Raw genomic sequence first — 15,000 nt, 5'->3', positions numbered from 1 at the left:
ATTTTTTGCTTTAAATCTGATGTACAAAGAACAGTTCAATTTTTCATATGAGGAGTCAGCAGAAAAAAATCGATACTTATTCTCATTAGTTAGAAGATCGCGAAGGAGGACATACACATATATATGTATTATGGATATATATGCATATATATATATGCATATATTTGTATACATATATCTATATCTATCTATCTATCTATCTATCTATCTATATATATATACATATGTGTGTGTGTGTGTGTGTGTGTGTGTGTTTATGTATGTATATATGCATGTGCGTCCATGTATATATAAATATATATGTACATGTGTGTATATATATACATATCCTTTTTTTTTTTTTATCTATGTACACACGCCCACGTGTGTTTCACTGATTTAAAGGGCTTGGGCCTTTGTTGCTTACCTTACCTGGCTGTCAATGTTGGTTAACACTTCAACTGCCGTCTTCAGAATATTGCAATTATTCTAATGGACACCACCTTGGGCACGTGACCACCGCCGCTATGGTGGTTCCCTTCCCCTTGAACTTGGCCTTGAACTGATGAGGCGGCTGACGTTGTCCTCACACACTTCGGTCCGTTTACTAACCTCTCCAATACGCAGACCCACTCTATAGTACTCAATAGTTCCTACATAGTTTTGGTGGTCAGTGTTTATCCGAATTTCTTGGTCACTAAAGGAACGAGCTACAGTATAAGTATGATACTGTGGGAGGGAGTTGGGTGCATGTGCATGCACAAGCGACCATGAGCCTCCCAGGCAGCCAGAGCCAAACCTGATCGCTTTCTCATTCATGCTCGTAGTCTGCCAAGGTTTCCAGCTCATTTCTCTCAGGTAAATTACTAGATTTCAGAGTATACACACCTTCCGCCGCTTAAAATGGGACTTGCCCACATGCACATCGTCAAAGAATATGTATATATATATATATATATATATATATATATATATATATATATATGTGTGTGTGGATGTATTTCTGTGCATGTTTGAACGTTTGCGTATGTTTGTAGGTATCTGAATGTGTCATGTGTATATGTGTATGTCGGTGTTTGTCTAACAAATACTGTATTTGTGTCTGAGTGTGTATATATTGTGGGTATATATATATATATATATATATATATATATATATACATATATATATATATATATATATATATATATATATATATATATATATTAGCATATGTGCAGATGAATATATGTATATATACTGTACATAGATAAATATGAAAACATACACTTATATAACTACATACATACATTCATAGATTCATAGACTGATAGATAGAACACATGCATGAGAATCCATATCACCGTGTATATATATATATATATATATATATATATATATATATATATATATATATATATATATATATATGGATATATTGTTGACATATAAATAGATTTAAAGTTGTACATAAATGGGATATATACCTGTATACACTCTATGTATGTATTTGTTCACTCGCACAAGATACACACACACGGATATATATATATATATATATATATATATATATATATATATATATATTCATATATATAAATGTATATAGTATAGATGTTTTTTTATGCTTGCAAGCTTTATATGTGTGTATGAATATACTTGTGTTTTTGTGTTTGTATTATTGTCTATACATTTATATATGAACATATATGTGTGTGTATGGATGTATGCATATATAGATAAAGAATATATATGTGTATATATGTATAACAATCCTCCCTGACCTGCCCTCGAACCTAGGTCACTCCGGGTATGAGACCGGAGGGCCAGTACTAAACCAACCATGCCACACGACCCACTAAAAGGAGCGTGCAACTAGGATCTAACTAGCTTCCATAGACATTACCTATCTACTCATACATGAGTAATGATAGCGAGGTTTTACACACACTCCCCGTGGGCACTCGGTGGAAATTGATTTAGAAATTCGAAGCCGAAGTCAGATACTGAGGTATATATATGAAAGATGGAATAATGCAATACCGCATTGATATAGGTGTATAACAATCCTCCCTGACCTGGCCTCGAACCTAGGTCACTCCGGCTATGAGACCGGAGGGCCAGTACTAAACCAACCATGCCACACGACCCACTAAAAGGAGTGTGCAACTAGGATCTAACTAGCTTCCATAGACATTACCTATCTACTCATACATGAGTAATGATAGCGAGGTTTTACACACACTCCCCGTGGGCACTCGGTGGAAATTGATTTAGAAATTCGAAGCCGAAGTCAGATACTGAGGTATATATATGAAAGATGGAATAATGCAATACCGCATTGATATAGGTGTATAACGGTCTCATACCCGGAGTGACCTAGGTTCGAGGCCAGGTCAGGGAGGATTGTTATACACCTATATCAATGCGGTATTGCATTATTCCATCATTCATATATATACCTCAGTATCTGACTTCGGCTTCGAATTTCTAAATCAATTTCCACCGAGTGCCCACGGGGAGTGTGTGTAAAACCTCGCTATCATTACTCATGTATGAGTAGATAGGTAATGTCTATGGAAGCTAGTTAGATCCTATCTTGCAGGTTTCGTTGTCTTTGGCGATTGCAGTTGTGGCCGACCAAACCTCACATGTCAGCATCAATCTCGGCGGTGCTCCTGCTGTCAGCCATCACACTTCCTCTCACCACGCACACACTTCATACCACCATCAACCTACATAACACACACAGTCCGCTTACCATCCTCAACCTTCCTACCACCCTGCTCCCGCTTATCACCCACAACCTTCATATGAGCATGAACATGAGCCTGCTGTGCCTGAATGTGCTGCTAACACAACCAAACCATGGTGCCTTGAAGACGACCATTATCCCACCTACGAGATCAAACACGCAGCCGAGTATCACTACGAGAAGCTTCTCTCCCTCTATGCTGACGTAGCCGACCTCAACACCGAGTTGTCTGTGGACCGACCAAACACCCTGGATGAGGAAACTTACTTGTGCCCATCAGAGACCGCTTACATCAGGACCCTTCGTGCCCAGAACAGCAAGGGAAAATGGCGTGTCGTTGTAAACAATATCGATGCCCATTATCAGACTCTCACTCAGACAACACGCATCGAAGAGTGTCTTACTTCCGCCGATGAATGTCCTCTAGTCCCTGACTGCTACGAGTCCAAGTGTCTGCAGAAGTCCATCTACCATCGCTTCCTTGTCTACAACCCCTATGATCAGTACTTCCCCTTCGCCATCGAGACATTCAAGCTTCCCGCCAGCTGTGCTTGTCTTTTGGGTGCCTATACCATCGACCATTAGTTATCGGACACCTGATCTGAACCCACATGAGGGGGGTGAACATAAAACGAATTCAACAATATTTAACTTCCTTGTCGTCTTGAGAACAAGGCATACCGCCCATGTAATGATTTCTAGCCACCTAATTGTGATAATATTTATAGAAATTATGATAATGATTACATATGACTTTTGAGTCCCTCTCTTCCATGAAACATAAAATAAAATATTATTTTACAAATTAGATATTTACATATTTTCCTTTTGATAACTGGAATGATTATTTCAGTTAAATATTTTTTGCATGTTTATGTTTATCTATAAATATATATGCAGTATATATATGTATATTTGCATATATGAAATATAAACACAGCCGCATACATATACAAAAATACTCATGGATATATATCTATGGCTATGGATATACATACATATACATTTATATTTAGTTATTTATATGCAGTATATGTTTAAGTCTACACACATATATGTGCATCTATATGTGGATATATACGCATGTATACTTGCGTATCTCTCTCTCTCTCTCTCTCTCTCTCTCTCTCTCTATATATATATATATATATATATATATATATATATGTGTGTGTGTGTGTGTGTGTGTGTGTGTGTGTGTGTGTGTGTGTGTGTGTTTACACACACACACACGTTCACACACATATATGTGTATATGTTATATATTTATGTATAAGTATAAATATAACCCATCTATATGTAAAGAGAAAGTAAAATGTGTATACATGCATATAATTATGTATATGTATATATAACGGTGTGTGTATATATAGTATACATATATGTAATATGTATACGTATATTCACGCACCCATATATACATACATTTATATACATGTACGTGTATGTATGTATATACCATAAAAAATGCCTATTCATATACATAGTGCATAGTCTATGGTAATGATAATGAACACTCTAATAATGCAAATGATGATAATGTAAATATACATATATCATTTTATTATGATAATTATTAAAGCGATGATAACTATATATATCAATAAAAAGGGTATCACAATGATAGTAATAATAATAATAACAATAATAATAAAATAACAATTCTGATAACAATGATAATAGTGCTGAAAAATGATGAGTTATATAATGATATTGACAAATTATTACTGATATCAATAATTGTGATATAAAGATAAATCAATGCTGATAAATTTAACAATAGTTCATATAAACTAATTCTATATATATATATATATATATATATTTTTTTTTTTTTTTTTTTTTTTTTTTCAATCCAGCGACTGCTGAGAAAATATAGGCGGGGAAAATCAGGATATTTTCGCCATACATATGTAATGTGTATAGCGATTCTTTAATACGGAACATTGTGATGGCGTGTAATGCGGAAATGTGGTATTAGCAAGCATCAGAGACCGCTTACATAAGGCCCCTTCGTGCTCAGAACACCGAGGGAAAATGACGTGTCATTATAACCAATATCGATGCCCATTCTCTGCTTGTCTGTTGGGTGCCTACACTATCGATCATTAGTCACCAAAATATGATCGCAAGGCATGTTAGGGGGGGAGGGGGGGGGGCAAGAATTCAGCATTATCTTAACATCATTTGTGTCCTGTGAACAGAAGTCTGAGCCATATCGTCCATGGAAAGTCGTGAAGAACGTGAAGAAAGCAGTTCTCTAGTCATCTTGCTGTGGCAACAATGACATCAGAATCCCCACTCTTTTGAAACACGAAAATAAATATTTTACGTATTTTTATTTGACATACACGTTTTGACTGCTAAGGATTTTCCAATAGGAATTCGTTTAAAGATTTCCTGTTTTTTTTTTTTTGTTTTTTTTTTTTTTAATCAGATCTAGAAACAATAGTTCAATTTTTCACACGAGGAGTCAGCAGAAAAAATAATAATAATAATAATAATAATAATAAATCTTATTAGTTAGAAGATCGCGACGGAAGACATGCTCATATATATGTATTATGGATATATATGCATATATTTGTATACATATTGTGTACATCTCTCTCTCTCTCTCTCTCTCTCTCTCTCTCTCTCTCTCTCTCTCTCTATATATATATATATATATATATATATATATATATATATGTATATATGTATGTACATGTATGTATGTATATATACATGTGCGTTTATGTATATATATAGATATATATATGTACACGTGTATGTATATACATATATATTTATTTATATGTACACACCCGCGTGTTTTGCTGATTCAAAGGGCATTGGGTTCTGTTGCTTACCTTATCTGGCTGTCAATGTTGGATATCACTTCAACTGCCGTCTTCAGAATATTGCAATTATTCTAATGGACACATTGGGCACGTGACCACCGCCGCTGTGGTGGTTCACTTCCCCTTGAACTTGGCCTTGAACTGATGAGGCGGCTGACGTTTTCCTCACACACTTCGGTCCGTTTACTAACCTCTTCAATACGCAGACCCACTGTATGGTACTCAATAGTTCCTACATAGTTTTGGTGGTCAGTGTTTATCCGAATGTCTTGTTCACTAAAAGAACGAGTTACAGTATGAGTATGATACTGTAGGAGGGGGTTAGGTGCATGTGTATGCACAAGCGACCATGAGCCTCCTAGGCAGCCAGAGCCAAACCTGATCGCTTTGAAATTCACGCTAGTAGTCTGTCAAGGTTTCCAGCTCATTTTTCTCAGGTAAATTATTGGATTTCAGAGTATGCACACCTACTGCCACTTAAAATGGGACTTGTCCACATGCACATCGTCTGTGCATGTTTGAATGTGTGCGTATGTATGTAGGTATCTGAATGTGTCGTGAGTATATGTGTATGTCGGTGTTTGTCTTACATATACTGTATATTTGTCTGTGTGTGTATATATTGTGTGTATATATATATCTATCTATCTATATATATATATATATATATATATATATATATATATATATATATATATATATTAGCATATGTGCAGAGGAATATTAGTTTATATACTATAAAGAGATACATATGTAAATATACACTTATATAATTACATACATACATTCATAGATCCATAGACTGATAGGTAGTGCACATTAATGAAAATCCATATCACCGTGTAAATATATATATGGATATATTGTTGATTTAAAAATAAATTGATAAGTAGTATATAAATGGGATATATACCTTTATACACTCTATATATGTATTTGTTCACTCACACAAGATACACACACATGGGTGTGTGTATATATTCCTATATATAAATGCAGATAGTATAGATGTGTTTATGCTTGCAAGCTTTATATGTGTATGAATATACTACTTGTGTTTTTGTGTTCATATTATTGTGTATACATTTAAATATAAACATATTTATATGTGTGTGTATAGATGTATGCATATATAAATAAAGCATATATATGGATACATATATATTAATATACTAAATTTATATATATATATCCCTATATAACTCTATATACTTACTTGTATACAGGGGCGTCAATTGGGTGAGGTGGCTGGAGGGCAGTTGTCCACCCAAGACTCTATTTGCCCCCCTCAAGGTCTTGCTTCCCCCCTCACAATCTTAAATAAGTTAATTTGAATAAATTGCACTAATATGTCTGATTATAGCACAAAAATGCCCTTAGAATAAGTAATTATTCGAAACTTTTGTTCACTTTGCTCGCCAACCAACCCTTCCCACACGGCAAGGGTGGGAAGCATTTATATATTATTCATGTAATATATAAATATATAAGTACACGGAATATGTAAATATTCATATGTGTATCCATACAAATATCTAACCTACAGTTGTCTACACACTCACGTATATGTACATATATATAACTATGTCTTTGTGCCTTCGTGAATGACTGTGTGTCATGTTTGCTTCTCTCCTTCCAGGGTGGAAGAGGATGAGAAGGGTAGAAATTAGTTCGCGTGTCTATATTAATGGGGAAGTAATAGCGACAAAGTCAGGAAACGATACACTTTCACACTTTTATAACCTTGGGAGTCACGCATCTTCGTACTGCGTGGGTGTGGCCAAAGCGTACATGGAGTATATAAGCTCGATAGTAACGGATGAGCGACAGTAGAAGCGATTTTCGTATCTATCTGCTCATTTCACCATGGCTCTTACATTGGTAAGTTACAACAATACTGCCAGTTTGAAGAAATTGAACTTTGCGGAAAGCCATTTTTACTCTAATGTTAATCTTTCCTATTTGTAGAAATTGGCCTTTGTGAAAAGCTTACTTTACTCTAATCTGCTAATCTTTGCTTTCCAGTCGGTCTTTCTAGCATGCGCCGGACTCGTTCTGGGCTCCGTCCATCCTCCAGCATATGGACATCACCCACAGCCCGCTTACGGTCATCATGCGCCTGCTTACGGTCATCATGCACCTGCTTACGGCCACCAGCATGCCTATGAGCACGGTTACTGCGACCCAACGGTTGCCCCCGCATGCGCTGATAACTCCACTCTCTCCTACTGCTTGGAAGACACTGAGTATCCTGAGTACGAGATCAAGGCTGCCATCACTGCAAATCACCTGTTCGCCAAGAAGTACGCTGACGTTGCCGACCAGTCTGCTGATGATCTGGTAGACATGCTTACCAAGGACCAGGAGGAGGCCTTCGACTACTCTTACTACACTGGGGCCTCCATTGGGGACTCTCCCTACGATGCCACTCATTGGGCTGGTCCTGAGGGTTACATCTGTCCTTCCGAAGTGGTGTACGCCATGCCCAAACGTGCCCAGAACGTAGAAGGCAAGTGGCGCGTCATTGTGAACGACGTTCACTATTACAGCCAAACTGCCCGCCTCGAAACTTGTCTGTTCCCAGAAGCTGCTTGCCGCGCCCTTGCTCCTTGCTACCAGAGCCACTGCACCCAAAAGTCAGTGTACCACCGACTTCTCTCCTACGATCCATGTGACCCCTACAAGGGACTCTTCATCGATATCTACAATATGCCATCTGCCTGCTCCTGCCACCTTCCCGCCTAACATGCCACCACAACGCTCCTCAACGAATCGCCTCTTCACACACCATCTAACACTCCATGGCCACCTTGGAACCACCGACAACCACTGTTAGCCCTTAAAGCGGAGGAGGACGCCCCCACGTGACTGGAGAACTGCATTCTTCGCGTACAAACACTAGTCACGCTAGGAACCGCCGGAACACTGCCGGTGTTGACCCTTGTCTTCCTTCATCAGCCATGTAAAAGATAGAAGCGAGACTTCCGTTGTATTATTTTTTTTATAAACAAATATTTTTTTAACATATCTATATGATTTCTTACTCCTTGACATGTTATTTACATGATATGTTTATCAGTAAAATAAGAAACGCTTAATGATATTTATAACATGAAATTCAATTATGACAATTATAATTATCATAACAATGATACCAATGATAATAAAAAAGATAGGAACAAGATTGATAATGATGATTACTATTATAATCAGAATAAGCATTAGAAGAAGAATAACAGATTAAGAATATCAATAATGTCCATGCTAATTGTTCAAATTAATTGTAATAAAAAATAACAATGACGGCAGTGTTGATAATAAATAACTATAATAATAATAATAATAATAATAATAATAGTGATAATAATAATAATAATAATAATAATAATAATAATAATAATAATAATAATAACAATACTAATATCAATAGTGACGATAGAACCATAATAGTTTGCGTTTACTAAATTGGAGTAAAAAAAAAAATAATAGTGACAATTTAATATCAACAATGCTAACAATTATCAGTCTCGCTGTGGCGTTCTTATTGTTTCTATGAGGAAAATTACAGTAATAATAAATTGTGAGTATATTAAATAAGGAAATAAGCAAAGAGTGTAAAAAAGTTCACTAATAGTTCACACTGAGATAATGTAACTGTCCATAGATTAGTCTAATTTTCATTCAAAGACTCATTTTATGTAACCTTTGGGGTTACGTAATATTTGTATTTATATATATAAATATATATATATATATATATATATATATATATATATATATATTTATATGAAACGTTTTTGTAAGCATCTCCCTTTTTCTCACACGAACGCCCTAAGGTAAACCAAAGCGATGACGGTGACCACGCATAGTAGGTTTGACTTTTCAGTCACACCTGTCACAGAACACGGTGCTCACTTGCTTTAGCTTCTAGTGTATATTAACAAGTCTAAGAAATCGAATTTCAACAAAGAGATGGTAGTGAAGCATGAGCCCCTCTTTACACTCTAAAGAGGAAATTTTTTTTTTTTCTAATTTGTGAAAAAAAGAATATTCATTTCTATTATTTACTCACCTAATAATGCTAAAGAAAATAATTAAGGCTCTAAACAGTGGAACCTAAAGGAACCTACAAGAATAATAAAAGAAAACCATATTTTCCAAGCAATTTGAAACATTTTTCACACTCCGCAGAATAATATGACTGTTTAAGACCACAAAGTCACTGAGATAAAAAAATATTTATAACGATATCAGAGAATAGATAGATAGATAGATAGATACATTCATTTTTTTTTTTTTTTTTTTTAGATTATTCATTCATATAATTATTCACACACTCAACCATCTGCACAAATACAATATATACATACATATATATATATATATATATATATATATATATACCTATGTTTATACATGTGTATGAATATACATATATATGCATATATAGATAGATAAATAGATGTTTGTGTGATTGCGTGTGTGTGTGTATATATATATACTTAGTTTTTATTTGTGAATATATACATATGTATATATATATATATAATTGTAAATAAAGTATGTACATAGCTATAAAATTATATAAATGCGTGTATGTATACGTGCTTATGTATACGTGTGCGTGTTTGTCTACATGCATACAAGTGTGTGTAATGTGTATATATACATTTCTGAATACATATACGCATATATATATATATATATATATATATATATATATATATATACACACATATGTGTGCTGTAAACATTCCTAATAATTATCAACACATACATGCATTTATATATATACATATACATTTTTTATAAATGTATATATACATACACTCATATGTGTATATATTTATAAATATATGTAAATGTGAATTGAAAAATGTTGTCACTGAAATAACGATCAAAAACATAGGACAGGAAAGGAAAATCGTCTTGATCTCTCCGCGACCGGTCTGGCTGGCTCAAGGATACCTTTCACTGTAATTAATTGTTTCCAGAAATGCGGTCTTTTCTATTTCTGCTTAAACATTCACTTTCCCTTTATGCTTTGTTGCCATAGATAAAAACGTAGTTTAAGATAAAATGCAAACATGTGGGGACGTTTAAATTATAAATGAATCAAAATGAAATTACCTTCACGGTTCGGTGATGCAGCTGGAGGAGTAGGAGGCGGGGAGAAGGGATACTGCTCCCTATATAAAGGACACCCACTATTATGGTCGCACAGTTCGTAGGCACCGGGAGCTGAGAGTGCAAGCATGGCTTTACGATACTTGGTAAGTTTATAGTATGTTCTGATCTAAATTTACAGATCCATGCATGCATATATGCGCACATATGAGTGTAGGTATGAATGTGTTCACACGTGCGTAAACGAAATATCATTGATATACAAGCTTCATCAGTATGCTAAAATCTTACCATCTTGCAGGTTTCGTTGTCTTTGGCGGTTGCAGTTGTGGCCGACCAGACCTCACATGTCAGCATCAATCTCGGCGGTGCTCCTGCTGTCAGCCATCACACTTCCTCTCACCACGCACGCACTTCATACCACCATCAACCTACATACCACACACAGTCCGCTTACCATCCACAACCTTCCTACCACCCTGCTCCCGCTTATCACCCACAACCTTCATATAAGCATGGACATGAGCCTGCTGTGCCTGAATGTGCTGCTAACACAACCAAAACATGGTGCCTCGAAGACGACCATTATCCTACCTACGAGATCAAACACGCAGCCGAGTATCACTACGAGAAGCTTCTCTCCCTCTATGCTGACGTAGCCGACCTCAACACCGAGTTGTCTGTGGACCGACCAAACACCCTGGATGAGGAAACTTACTTGTGCCCATCAGAGACCGCTTACATCAGGCCCCTTCGTGCCCAGAACAGCGAGGGAAAATGGCGTGTCGTTGTAAACAATATCGATGCCCATTATCAGACTCTCACTCAGACAACACGCATCGAAGAGTGTCTTACTTCCGCCGATGCATGTCCTCTTGTGCCTGACTGCTACGAGTCCAAGTGTCTGCAGAAGTCCATCTACCACCGCTTCCTTGTCTACAATCCCTATGATCAGTACTTCCCCTTCGCCATCGAGACATTCAAGCTTCCCGCCAGCTGTGCTTGTCTTTTGGGTGCCTATACCATCGACCATTAGTTATCGGACACCTGATCTGAACCCACATGAGGGGGATGAACTTAAAACGAATTCAACAATACTTAACTTCCTTGTCGTCTTGAGAACAAGGCATACCGCCCATGTAATGATTTCTAGCCACCTAATTGTGATAATATTCATAGAAATTATGAGAATGATTACATATGACTTTTGAATCCCTCTCTTCCATGAAATTTGAAAATAAAATATTATTTTACACATTAGATATTTACATATTTTCCTTTTGATAACTGGAATGATTATTTCACTTATATATTTTTTGCATGTTTATTTTTATCCATAAATATATATGCAGTCTATGTATGTATATTAGCATATATGAAATATAAACACAGCCGCATACATATACAAAAATACTTATGGATATATATATATATATATGGCTATGGATATATATACATATACATATATATTTAGTTATATATATGCAATATATGTTTAATGTACACACAAATATGTGCATCTATATGTGGATATATACGTATGTATACTTGCGTATATATGTTTATATATATTTACACACACACGTTCACACATATATGTGTGTATATATTATATTCATGTATAAGTATAAATATAACCTATTTATATGTAAAGAGAAATTAAATGTGTATACATGCCGATAATTATATATATGTATATATAACGGTGTGTGTGAGTATATTATACATATATGTAATATGTATTTGTATATTCACGCACTCATATGTACATAAATATATCTATGTACGTGTATGTATGTATATACTATAAAAAAATACATATTTATATACACAGTGCAAACAGTCTATGGTAATGATAATGAACACTAATAATGTATATGTAATTAAACATATTGATAATCATTTTATTATGATAATTATTAAAGTGATGATATCTATATATATATATATATATATATATATCAATAAAAAGAGTATCATAATGATAGTAATAATGATAATAACAATGATAATAAAATTACAATTCTGATAACAATGATAATAGTGCTGAAAATAGTACTCGTGTTATTACCAATGACAAAAATGAAAATGAGTTATATAATGCTATTGACAGCTTATTACTGATATTAATGATTATGATATAAAGATAAATCAATGCTGATAAATTTAACAATAGTTCATATAGGCTAAGTCTATGTGTATATATATATATATATTTTTTTCTTTCTATCTAGCGACTATCTGGAAAATATAGGCGGGTAAAATCAGTATATTTTCGCCATACATATTTAATGTGTGTAGCGATTCTTTAATAAGGAAAATTGTGATGGCGTGTCATGCGGGAAGGTGGTATTAGCAAGCATCTTGTAGATACCGAAAAAGTCTGTGTTTTTTCTAAACTCATACACGTGCGCGCGCGCACACACACATATATATCATCATGTTTTCTCTTTCTTTCATCAATGGAGTCACGTAAGCGATTAACGTGTTATGTCTGCCTTTATGAAGTAAAAGTCATCACATAATAGCTGGAATACCCTTAAGAGCATGGTGAGGTAGCCCTATTAGTCATAGGAGCAAGGTGACCCAGACGCTCGCTCATGCCTTGCCTTCGTTAAGAGCACTATTGTGACTTAGAACCATTTCCCTCAATAGCTGAAATAAATGTATCGTGAAATTGTTGTGACGCGCATTTAGACTTGCAACGGCGAGTCACTCTTGCCATTGCATCGTCATTCGATCCTTGCCTGGAATGGCTGGGAACAGAAGTCTACCTTTTTTGTTTGAGATGACATCCTGAAGGAAACGGGACACAGCCGACCCAATCCTACAAATATACATATATTTTATTTCCATTATTTTAAAGCCTAAAATCAAGAGTAAACTATCATTGTTCCTTTTTTAAGAATATCATGATAATCTAGGAGGCTCCACAAATATAAGTCAGCGGGGAAGAGGATTCTATAAAGTAACTTTATTTTTATATTCATTTTAGGCTGCAACTTATTTTGAATGAATATGCCTTTTATATTTTACTATTATATTTGTTAATGGGATTTTTATAGAGTTCATTTTTAAGTATATTAAGACGAGAGAGCGCAGCGTGCAGAAGTCAGGTTGTGAGGATTTGGGAAGCAGTTAAGAGTTCGTCGTCTCACTTCAGCCCTTGGAAATTAAGTTGCATTTAGTCGTGGCAGTGTTGTGTCTGCGGTCAAGGAGAATGGCAATTAGAATATAATTTCAGGAAACTGTGTCCCGAGTGCGTCCTTTCTTTTTAAAGTGGAGCCTCCTATTTTCATCTTGTAAAACCTGATGTTTGATTACGATTTTCTCATTTAGTTGTCTCTTTATGTGTATGTATTTTATGATCCCCCATAAAATCAGTGCATTCTGTTTCTTTTATTTAAGTGTTTTTACGCCAATAAAAGTGTAACTGTGTTATGCGATACTGCTTTTGTTTCAATCTCCAGTAATAGTACTGCTTACAAACATGTATAAATGTAATAAGGTCTTGTGAATAAGAAAAGTACGATACGGATGAAAATAGTTGAACGATCGGGGCATGTGAAACAATGTTAAACTAAAAGGGAAAGGAGACTTTTGTAAATGAGACAGTAGGGGTGAAGAAAATGAATGAATAGAAGACGTTACATCGCCGCAGGCAATCTCAAGGTCGCACAGTACACCTAAATGTTACCCACCCACGAGCTTTGTTTATTTCGTGAAAATAGTATGTCATGAGACTCTATTACGATATTACCTTCCACGGAGGTTTTTGTTGAGCCTGCTATACGAGCGAGACTCGCACACATCTCCCCGGCCATAACATGCTACTAAAGTTCCGAAAACATGCACGGACACGCACGTTGCTCTCTGTCTTTTTCCTCACTGTTCATTAACACTTGTCTAACTATTAAAACAGCCATATTTAGGTTGCAGGCATCCTTAATCTGCTGGTGTCAGCGCTTCTTTAGTTTGTGCATGTAAGAATCGAGCCGATATAATTTGAATATTAGTCATAAATTAGGGAAAAAAACACCAGTCTGTGCAGTTTAATAACTGTAAAATTTATGAAAATTAAATAAATCAATATAGTACGTGACTAACAGACATATATACACACATATATGTGTGCATGTATGAAGGTGTTTATGTAGTATATGTGAATGTGTGTACAAGTAAAGCAATATGATAACTTTGAATTAATAACTAGTTGTACGAATTTACACCTGCGCATACAAAGTTGAAGACATATTTCTAAGCAAATATATGTGTGTGTAGTGTGTGAATGCATGCATACATATATGTGTATACAT

The 15,000-nt window shown here is 35.2% G+C and overlaps 2 protein-coding genes and 1 pseudogene across 2 annotated transcripts; all 3 read left to right on the top strand.

Moving 5' to 3' along the window:
• The first annotated feature begins 988 nt into the window (after positions 1-988).
• Positions 989-3,299, top strand: LOC125027817 (annotated as a pseudogene).
• Positions 3,300-7,423: 4,124 nt separating this feature from the next.
• LOC125027816 lies at positions 7,424-8,302 on the top strand. Its single transcript, XM_047616949.1, has 2 exons — positions 7,424-7,438; positions 7,526-8,302. Exons 1-2 carry the CDS (start codon positions 7,424-7,426, stop codon positions 8,300-8,302), a joined length of 792 nt encoding a protein of 263 aa, XP_047472905.1.
• A 1,671-nt stretch (positions 8,303-9,973) lies between these two features.
• LOC125028335 (protein spaetzle-like) lies at positions 9,974-11,720 on the top strand. The gene is made up of 2 exons (XM_047617816.1): positions 9,974-9,993; positions 10,976-11,720. The coding sequence occupies exons 1-2, from the start codon at positions 9,974-9,976 to the stop codon at positions 11,718-11,720; spliced, it is 765 nt and encodes a 254-aa protein (XP_047473772.1).
• Positions 11,721-15,000: the final 3,280 nt, after the last annotated feature.

This window comes from Penaeus chinensis, chromosome 8 (genome assembly GCF_019202785.1).
Source record: "Penaeus chinensis breed Huanghai No. 1 chromosome 8, ASM1920278v2, whole genome shotgun sequence".
NCBI lineage: Eukaryota > Metazoa > Arthropoda > Malacostraca > Decapoda > Penaeidae > Penaeus > Penaeus chinensis.
This window is presented reverse-complemented; position numbering and strand designations above follow the sequence as displayed.